This window comes from Dioscorea cayenensis, unplaced genomic scaffold (genome assembly GCF_009730915.1).
Source record: "Dioscorea cayenensis subsp. rotundata cultivar TDr96_F1 unplaced genomic scaffold, TDr96_F1_v2_PseudoChromosome.rev07_lg8_w22 25.fasta BLBR01001989.1, whole genome shotgun sequence".
In the NCBI taxonomy this organism is placed as follows: Eukaryota; Viridiplantae; Streptophyta; class Magnoliopsida; order Dioscoreales; family Dioscoreaceae; genus Dioscorea; species Dioscorea cayenensis.
The window spans coordinates 1-10,274 of record NW_024088380.1 but is presented as its reverse complement, the minus strand read 5'-3'; the positions used below and the strand labels follow the sequence as shown (position 1 = coordinate 10,274).

General features: G+C 39.0%; 1 protein-coding gene across 1 annotated transcript; it reads right to left on the bottom strand.

Annotated features, from left to right (window-relative positions):
- Nucleotides 1–216: 216 nt before the first annotated feature.
- LOC120257262 (transcription factor MYB1-like) lies at nt 217–2,608 on the bottom strand. The gene is made up of 3 exons (XM_039264793.1): nt 2,446–2,608; nt 1,017–1,146; nt 217–703 (listed from the first exon to the last, which is right to left on the bottom strand). Exons 1-3 carry the CDS (start codon nt 2,606–2,608, stop codon nt 217–219), a joined length of 780 nt encoding a protein of 259 aa, XP_039120727.1.
- Between the last annotated feature and the right edge of the window lie 7,666 nt (nt 2,609–10,274).

Here is a 10,274-nt window from a genome sequence, read left to right as displayed (position 1 = left end):
TCTTACAATATGATAATCTCAAAAATCACCAAAGGGTGTAATATACCCTCAACATCTCGTCGAATATTTATCATGTTACTCTAGAAATGAATCATGCGCGCATGCAGTTATTAAGCAAATGATTTCGGCACAGGAAATAATGAAACCATCATCGTAGATCATATTATTTATTGCAAGATTAATAATTAATAAACAACATAAAAATAGCAAACTGCTCTAGATATCCATGTCCAGAAGAAAGTCAGTCCATCCTGCATCTTCTTGCTCAAAGAACTGTTCATCTCCATTTCCTCCAATATTCCCAATCTCAAAGTTGTTCCCCATTTCCCCAACTGTCATATCATCAATGCCCAAGAAGACATCATCAAGCTTCTCAGGGATGATTGTTGCACTCTCTTCCCTTGAGACATTATTGTTCAGTGGGTCTGCAATATTAATTCCAGACTTGTCTTGAAGCTGTCCTCGGTGCACTGGTTGATCCTTCAACCAGCTCCAATTCACTGGAATAGTCCAAGGTTGTGGCTTGATGATCTTAAATTCTCCTTGTTTCTCCCTTGGCTTTATACTGGTGATACCTTTAGCTATAGTTTTACGGTTCCAAGACTTTTCTTTGGAGTTAATCTTTTTGCTTAAATGAGTGTTCCAGTGATTCTTGATATCATTGGCTGTTCTTCCTGGTAGTCTTCCTGCAATTAGTGACCGCCTGAGAACAAATGATACCCTCGTTAATCAATCAATCATTTCGAGACATGAGCATAATTTAGATCATTATACAAGTTAATTAATGGCAGTTCATTCCTCGATCTACACGACATGGTAAAATATAGTCTACAAAGCATATATCTGTCCTCGTTCACATGAAGAACAGTGGACTTACCAGCTTTTTCTTATCTTTGATTTCTACTTTCAGCATATATATATATATATATATATATCTTGAAAGATTATAATAAGAAATATATATGCATATTAATTTAGCCCAACAAGTTTTATGCTTGATAGAAGCAAAGACTTGCCTATTGCCAAGGAGCTTATGGAGCCTAATGATAAGGTCCTCCTCATCATCTTCAAACCTCCCTCTCTTGATGCTTGGACTGAGATAGTTCACCCACCTAAGCCTATAGCTCTTCCGACATCGTTTCAGACCTTCAAAACCATTGCTCACAGATTATATATATATATAAAGCTCCTCATCATCCTTGGACGACGAGTAGAGGACTCTCCACAAGACCATCGACACGGCCATCGAGGGGGTTTCTTTTTGGATTCATTGCTTTTACATTCTATTTCTTTGATTTTACTTAGCTCCATGGAGAGCTAAACCACTAGTAGGTACTCGGGTATTGTGAACCCTAGGATGTATTTGTTTCTTTGAACCTCTTTATTATGCTTTCAATAAATTGATGTTTATTGTGAGTTCCAACCTTGAATGCTTGATTGTATGAACATTTCTCCTAGAGTGACACTAGGGGTTGAGGAGTTCTTGTTGGTAACCTTGTGAGTGAGTGACACACCACGAGCTGCTAGACAAAAGCTAGGTTGGAGAGGGTCGAGAGGGTGAGTCGAGAGGTACATGAGCGTCCTCTTTCCCCTCCGGCGTGATAGATTCTACCTCCGTTCCTCGAGTTCTTTGCGGCTATAATAGAGTGAATGGTCTAAGGGATGAACTTTCGCTAGCTGGGGCTTAGTTGCGCGTGTAACGGAGTGAAGCGTTGAGGTGATCTTAGTATGTAGGGCTCAATTGTGGTTAGGGACCTTCCACCTTGACCAAAGGGTTAGGTCTATAATAAGGAAGAGATTTATCACTTGGAATCCCTAGAGTTCATTGCAACTCTATGCGAGTGCGAGGTGTTGAGATTGTTCGATTTCTCCTCCGGGACATGTATAGAGTTAGACATAGTTGACCTTAGTTTTGGGACTATGTAATTAAGGATTTCCATGACTCACCATTGCATTGATTAGGAAGCATAATAGAGGTTTCTTGCACTTAAAACAATTATCCTAGGCGGAGCATTATCCGGGTACCCCATCTTTATCGATTGCCTTATCCCCTTCTTTACTTTTGCTCTATTACTTGTTGCTTTTATTGTTGAGAATTGAATCATTATCACACTTATCATCATTGATCTTTTGCATAGCTAAGAATCGAATTAAGTATTTTTATTCCCTACTCCCTGTGGATTCGATACCCGCTCACCCGGAATTATTACTTCGACAAACCCGTGCACTTGAGGGATATACGCAAGGGGACCTTGTCAGGCCTCCTCTACCTTGTCGCCCAATGCACGAATTTTGTTAACTATTGTGGTCAACTTTGTGGCAAAGTCATCAACCGTCTCCGCTTCACGCATGCGTAGACCTTCAAACTCACTTCTCGAAGTCTGGATCTTTGCCTCCTTGATGTGCTCGGTGCCCATGTGCATTGTTTTTCAACATCTCCCATACCTCTTTGCCGCCTCCTTCTTAGCAAACACAAGGAGCGCCTCCTCGCTAATACTCGATAGATGGCAACAAAGGCCATCTGATCCTTCCGTGTCTCTATCTCCTCATTCGGATCAATAGGCTCAATGACATCCCACACGCCTTGTGCATGCATGTACACCTTCATCTTGAGTGCCCATGCCAAGTAGTTGCTCTCGTGAGCAATGGATACTGGAGGGTCACCGTCCTGTCTCTTGTTGGAGCCTTCAATGTTGGAGTCTTCAATGTTGTTGTGCCGACAATTGTTTCACTCTTTGATGATGAACCTGACATAATCTTTGGTATCTACTCTGAACCTTGCTCTGATACCAAATGTTAGGATAATCAGAGAAAAACACACAAAGAACACTCAAAGAAGAAGAGATTATTTATTAACGCGGTTAACAAACTCACTTCCTTTCTGTCTTTATATATTGATATTGATAACTGAATTTAAACTAAGTTACTTCCTCACCAAGAAAACTAAACAGATTCAAACTAACAAACTTATCTAAACATAATCTTAACATAATTTTAAATACAAATGCAATTTATAAAATAAGTAGGGTCATAACTGCAAACTTAAATGCATAAATGCAACAATGCCTAAACGTAATATATAAATAACATAGGGTCCTAAATGCAATAAGAAGATTAATTCTAACATTGATTAGATATTGGCATTACTTCCCTATAGGCCTTATTCTATCCCGAGGAAATCAAGGAGGCAACATCTGAAGTTGATGTTGTTAAGGCTCATGGGACTAGATGGGTTCCGCGTTCTTTTTTAGACTAAAACAATTACACTGTTGTTGGGTCTTTAAGTTTTGTATTAACTTTTACATAGATCTTATAAATCTGAAATGTTCGATACTAAAGCTTTGTAGTGATTTTTACATCGGTTATACTAAATTGGAATGTATATATTAGGCTTATATCATCCTTATATTGAAAATGAAATCCCCAAGCCACTTTCTACTTCAGCCCCATTAACCTCATCAATTTATCACTTAAAATTATCTCCAAGATCTTGGCTTCAGCCCTTATCAACCTCATCAATTTATCACTTAAAATTATCTCCAAGGTCTTGGCATTGGTAAGTGGATAATTGAACACATTTTTATATTATTTCATACACTTAATAGGCATGTATTATGGCATTTCTTTGGAAGATGATGATTAACATGGTGTAAAACTTGATTCTACGTCACGGGCAATGTGTATTGAGTAGGAGGGAGCTAAAAGAAGCAACGTTGAACTAAAACAAGGAAGATAAAGATCTCTCGATATTAAGAATAAGGGAACAGGTCATACTGTACACATTACGTCCCTCAATTATGGTTGTAAGACATTTCTAGAGAACTTTGCTGGTATACTTATACTCTTAAGCAGGAGTATACTGCTAGAAAAAAGGGGACCTTTCATGTAGGATTTACGGTCTTAAGCTGGGTATAAGGTTCATCCACGGGAGTTGATGGGGAACACACATATGCCCATAAATGAGGTCAAAAGCACCTTCAAGGGAAGTTTATGATCGAACACTTATGGTCGTAAGCTAGACTATAACACTAAGACCGAAGACCATATAGGTAAAACTTACGATGGTAAGATGCCTGTAAGGCACGCGACCCATTATCTCCACCTCCTTATGGCCTTGTTCTTACGCTTGTAAGTTTCCCATAAGGGGTGATAAGTGCTTGAGTGAACATATTTCTTTATGTGTTTTACATGCATTGAACATCCTTTTGTCATGTTTTATGTCTCATAAATTGTATTTAATGTTCCTTTGTGCAAATAGGGCTGTGAAGGTCTTGAGAGAAGAAAAAGAAGCAAAGATAGGTCATGAGGCACATTTTGGGAGTCTTTTGTGCAACATAAGGATCAAGACACAAGTGGAGCTCATACACATGAGGGTGTGTGCTAACTTCCAAGAGAATTCAAGTTAGATTGTGAGTTGGAAGGGAACAAGGTAATCACACTCCCATGTCCCGACTTGTGTGAAGAATTCAAGAGCCTTCCCAATAATGATTAGACGAAGAGAAGCCTCATAATTTACCACATGGACGTGTGCTCGTCCATGTGACCTCAAGAAAAGAGTGTTGAAGCCTTGTCATGAACAGCGTTGTAGCAAAACACTATATCAGTACTATAGCAAAACACTGTTCACACGACTGGGTGAAAATTCCATGCGGTCGTGTGGGTAATTCTGCAACCCACACAGGTGCGTGAAGGCTCACACAGTCATGTGGAGGCATATGACAAACTTGATTTCCGATTATAAATAGTCATTTTGTCTTATTCTTTAGATATCTTTTGTGTGGCTCTTGAGATGTGAGGCGGCCAGAGTTTGGAGAGAAGGTCTTTGCGGCTCAGGTGGCATTTCTTCACCAACTTTGATCGATTACTCCTCTATTATAGCATCAGTTAAGCTACCGGTGACCCTGGCTTCAGAATGAATTCGATAAAGACGTCGAAACTCTCCATTAAGGCCTTCAGTTCAGGTATAGGGGGGTTTTTTCTATGGCTTTTATATACTTTCATTTATTGATGGTTTGTTTTGTATATTGCTCCATAGATAGCTAAAACCCTAGAGGGTATTTGGGCTTGTAAACCCTAGGATTCTAATCTTGTATGGATTTGCTTTATGTTTCTATTTAACTCGAGTTTGGTTGAGTTTCAATCTTGGTTGCCTAATGATTGCTTGCCTTATTGATCTTATGGGTGTTTGGTTTGCATGATTTGTTCACCTTGGTGAGAGAGAGGTCTCTATTATGGTTAGAACCTCAAGATTGAAGAGGGTTAAGATGGTGAGTTATGAGATAGTGGAGCGCTCTCTTTCCCCTCAGACTGGTGTATTTTATCTACATATTCCCTAAGCTCTAAGCAACCATATGTGCTGTGAGATGTTGAGATTGAGAGAGTTCTTCACTAGGACTTCGTAGGGGGTTAGAGACCTTTCACCTAGAAGTAAGGTTAGGTCTATTCTTAGAAATCGGATACACCCTTTGGAATCCCTAGAGCACTATACGGTTATATATGGTGTGAGGTGTTGAGACTGAGAGATTTCTCCACCGGGACCTCATAGGGGACCAGTATTGGTGATCTAGAGGCAGGATCCGATTATCTTTGGATTTTCATGGCTTAACCTACTCATTCTAGAAATATTTTACACACCTGCTACCTAATACCTGAATCCTAGGGGGTGCATTGCTTGAATATTCCACTTTTACTAATTAAGATATCCCTCTATTTTACCCTTGCATATTTGTCTTTGGCATTCATTTCTTCGCACATTAGACCATCACATCATCCATTAATCATTAGGCTAGATAGCAGAGAAGTAGTTAGTAATAGTAGTCCTGTTCCCTGAGGATTTGACTACCCGACCTGTTGGGTACTTTATTACTTTGACACCTATGTACTTGTGGTACATGCATGCAAGAGTTGTCTCAAGGTTTTAGGTATAAAAGATTTTATTGAGAGTTTTGGGAGAGACTTCTTTACTGCTGAGCAAAGGAAGGAGAGGATTAAGAATCTCATCCCTTTCTCCAGCAATCCAGCAACTTGGAGTGCTTGATCCATGGTCTAGGGCATCATTGGAGGCTTTGAGGTGAGTTCTTTACTGTGTTTATAGAATTTTGGTGACAGATTCACTGGCACTCATAAGCGTCGAAGCGTGGAGGAAGTTTTAATATTTTCATTTACTTTCTTCACATTGATTGGATTGTATGATTGTTCTCCTCTAATGGAGAACTAGACTTCTTGGTTTTTGGGCATGTATAGAACCTAGGGGTCACTCTTTGTTGACATTTATTGTAGACTTTGCAGTTTATATTGATTGATCTTTTGCAATATGTTGATGTTGAATTCAATTGAACATTATTATTTGTCTTGAATCTACTATAATGAAAGCTGAGATTTGATGATTGATGTACTTTCATTACGAACCAAAAGATCAACCTACTATAGGCATATCACAATTGTAGAGAATCATTAGTCCGCCTAGAAATAAGGCACTTTGGGATTGAGATTTCTCTCCCCGTGATTCTTACAAGCGAGTTGACATATGATTTGATTCCAATTATAATGCAATCATAGATAGCAAGTATTAGGAAGAGATTCTAATTTCGTTTTGTATGGAATTAGGGTCGATTGCCTCAAGAGGGAAATTCTCTACTCATTGAATTTGTGTCTCCTCTAGATAGAGTTCATTGAGTGTAATGTAGTTATAGGGTAATTTGTATTTTACTGTATGGGACAGTTATTGTTCAGCTTGGGAAAAGGAGCAATATGATTTAGGAATTCTCTCAATTCAACTATTTGTAAAATCTTGTGCAACCTTGTCCGCGACTCAACAAAACCTTAGGGGAAGTCTATGCCCGAACAACCTTCTTACATGCTTGATTTGCTACGATTTTACTTATGTTTTAGCTATTAGTTCCTTCTTTAGATTTAACACCCACAATTTCATTTAGGCTAATTGATGGCTTCAGAATTGGTAGTAGTAGTCTCTTGTTCCTTGTGGATCGATATTCCTTTTCTTTAGCACCCAATATTACTTGATCTGCTCGTGTACTTGCATTTTTTATGTGACATTAGTCCCTATAAAGTTTTTGGCACAAGACTGAGAGGATTTAGTAGAAGAGAAGGGCCCTAATCCAAGCAAGGAGAAGATCACCTCCCAATCGGTTAAGGAATATGTGCACCCCTATAGTATCTCTCGAGGTTGAAGAAAGTTTGAGTGTACGGGCAATTTAAATGCTTCTTGGATTTGCTTAAGAAATTGCACATCAATGTCTCGTTTGTTGAAGCCTTATCTCAAATGTTGAAGTATGGCAAGTTCGTAAAGTATTTGTTCACAAATAAGTGGAAATTTTAAGAAGTGTCCACAATCACATTAAGTGAGGCAAGTATGGTGATCCATCAAAATAAAATGGTAAAGAAGAAGAAATATCCAAGGAGTTTTACTATCCCTTTCATGATTGGTGATTTGGTCAATGAAAGGCTTTAACCAACTTAGGAGATAGTATTAATGTCATGTTGTACACCATGTTCAAAAAGTTAGGGCTTAGTGACTTGCAACTAACTAGGATGACCTTGCAATTAGCTAACAGATTCACTAGGTATCCTAGGGGAATTATTGAGAACGTGTTAGTCAAGGTTGACAAGTTTATTGTTCCTATGGATTTTTTCACTTTAGATGTGGACGAGGATGTAGAGGTATCCCTTTTTAGGTCAACAATTTTTAGCCACCTCTTAAGCCCTAATTGAAGTTAGTAATAGAAGAATAACACTTAGGGTTGATAATGAAGACATCATTTTTTGCATTATTGAATGCCATGAAGCATTCAATTAATTCTAATGATTCATGTTTTTCTTTGGATGCTACTGACTTCATTGTTGATAGCTACGTGAAGGAAATGATGCACAGCAAGGCTTTCTAGGAATCATTGGATGATCTTCAAGAAGATGCACCTTCCTTGGAAAACAAGGATGAAATTGAAGTGCAAGTGCACAAAAAGTAATGGAGGGCCATGGTAAACGTCTAAATGTATGTGTTTTAAATGTATATACTTGTGACTATTTATGTGTATTTGAATGAATTGATGCCCTTTGAGTGGTTTAATCATTTCTATTTGTGTTATAGGCTTAGAAGAAGCCTAGATGAGCCCAAGAACGCATTTGGAAAAAAATCTACACAAAAAATGGCGTTTTAGGCCCTTAGGCATTGTAGCAAGCAATGTAACACAACAGGATGAAGAAAACTACTAAGTTTGGAAATCTTCACGGGCAACCTCACAACCGTGAAGACGGCCGTAAGACAACTGAAGATGTAGTTTACTATAGTAGGTTTACTGTAGCACCTTACTGGGAAATTGGCACAATTATCAAGGATTTCATGACCGTGAATTACCAAGGAGTTTAAAAAAGGTTTCTAGGGCATCATTGAAGGGGTCTTTGGCTACCATTTCTCCACCATCATCTTATAGGGCTTCAAGGTAGTGGGAGAAGGCAGATCGAAGGCACAAATCTAAGGGGATAAGAGGAGTGTTATCAAGGAAAACATCAAGGAGCTTGCTAATGTGGATCTGACGAGCTCTCATCATCACCCTCTAGTCAACATTTCATGGGAGTTTCTTTGGTTTTGTTCATGTTGTATATGTATTTTGAGATCTCTCTTTTATTCATGTTGAATTAGATTCCCAAGGTCACCAGGCATCTGGTAAACCTTGGGATGAACTTGCTTGTATGGATGTTGAGATTTACTTCTAGTGCTTTTGGTTTGGTTTGTGGTTCAAGCTTGGTGTTCTTTGATGTGTTGTTTTGCATGAGAACTCTGCTATTCAACTTCTAGGTTGTACTTTGTGCGTGACCATCACCCTTGTGCTAGACTCACCTAGCTTAGAAGGGATTTATGTATGAATACGCTATGACCATTGGGTATTTCATACCCCTCCAACCATTAGGACTGGACCTAGGTATTGAGTATCGGCCCTATTTGGTGAGAAGAGATTATGAGCCAATACTTGTATGGGATTAGGGGTTATCGCCGTGACCATCGGGGTAACCTACTTTAGGATATCTCTTTGCCCAAACCACCATTGCCTATGTAATTCTAGCATCCATATAGCTTTAGTAGTCCTGAGGGGATCCTTGCTTGGGGAGCTCGCTCTTTCATTGCTACTTGCTTCCTTAATGTGTTTATGTAGTGTACCTTAGTCCAATTTGTCTATAGTTATCTCTATTGTTAGTTTTCTTATTTTGTTTTACATCTACTTCTATTAGACTATATAGTGCCATCTAGGGGGAAGTAATAGCAACTCTTGGGACCCCAGAGAATATGACCCTCTCGTACTTGCGTGAGAGCTATTACTTGATGAACCATGCACTTGCGGATCCAATCAGGCCATCACTCATGCAAAGAAAGACAAGATTAAACCTTTACCCAGGAAGGTAACACTTGACTACACCAATGATAAGTGCTTATTTACACATGTTTTACAATGGTATTTTGTATTGATCGAGCATGGTTTTCATTAGATATGTATTTCATTTTTTTGTGCAACTAGGGTGTGAGGGCCCTTGTAGTAGAAAGGAAGCAAAAATGGTAGTGCGGAGCACTTTTGGAGCTTTTTTGCGAGCCATAGGTGCAATCACAATGGCTTAGGAGATCCACATGGCCTTGTGTACCAACTTATAGGAGTTTCAGTGCAATTTTCAATCACCAGAAGACATAGGGGTAGTAGAAGGGCTATGTGTTATCCCGGGTGCATTTTACATAAGATAAGTCCATGATTTCAGCAAGATGGAATGCCACACGCACCCCACCACATGGCTATGTGCCTGGCCATGTGGCTCTACACAGGTAAGCACACACCCTAGTATATGGCCGTGTGCCTCCACATAGGCATCCACATAGGCAATCACACCCCCATGTAAACCCTCTACAAAAGTTATAAATAGGGTCAATTTTTATTGTTTGGTATTTTTTTTTACACTAGTTTGAGTCAGAAAGCTAGCTAGGGTTTGGAGTAGGAGCTTTTACATTGAAGGTTGTCGTACCTCTGAAAATTATCAAGGGAGTTGTCCAGACTAAATTCGAGGAGGCATGCCTCTTGTCAGTGAAGCAATCTTTTGGAGCTTGAGGAGCTAGTTATCAAGACAATCACTCATGGATTTTTATTACATTTATTCATTATTAATAGGGGCACAAGTATATGTATCAATCGTATAATAAAGTGCTCAAAAGTGGGATATCGGTCTATAGGGAGGATCGAGAATACTAGTACTAATTTCTATCCCTAAAAAATTAG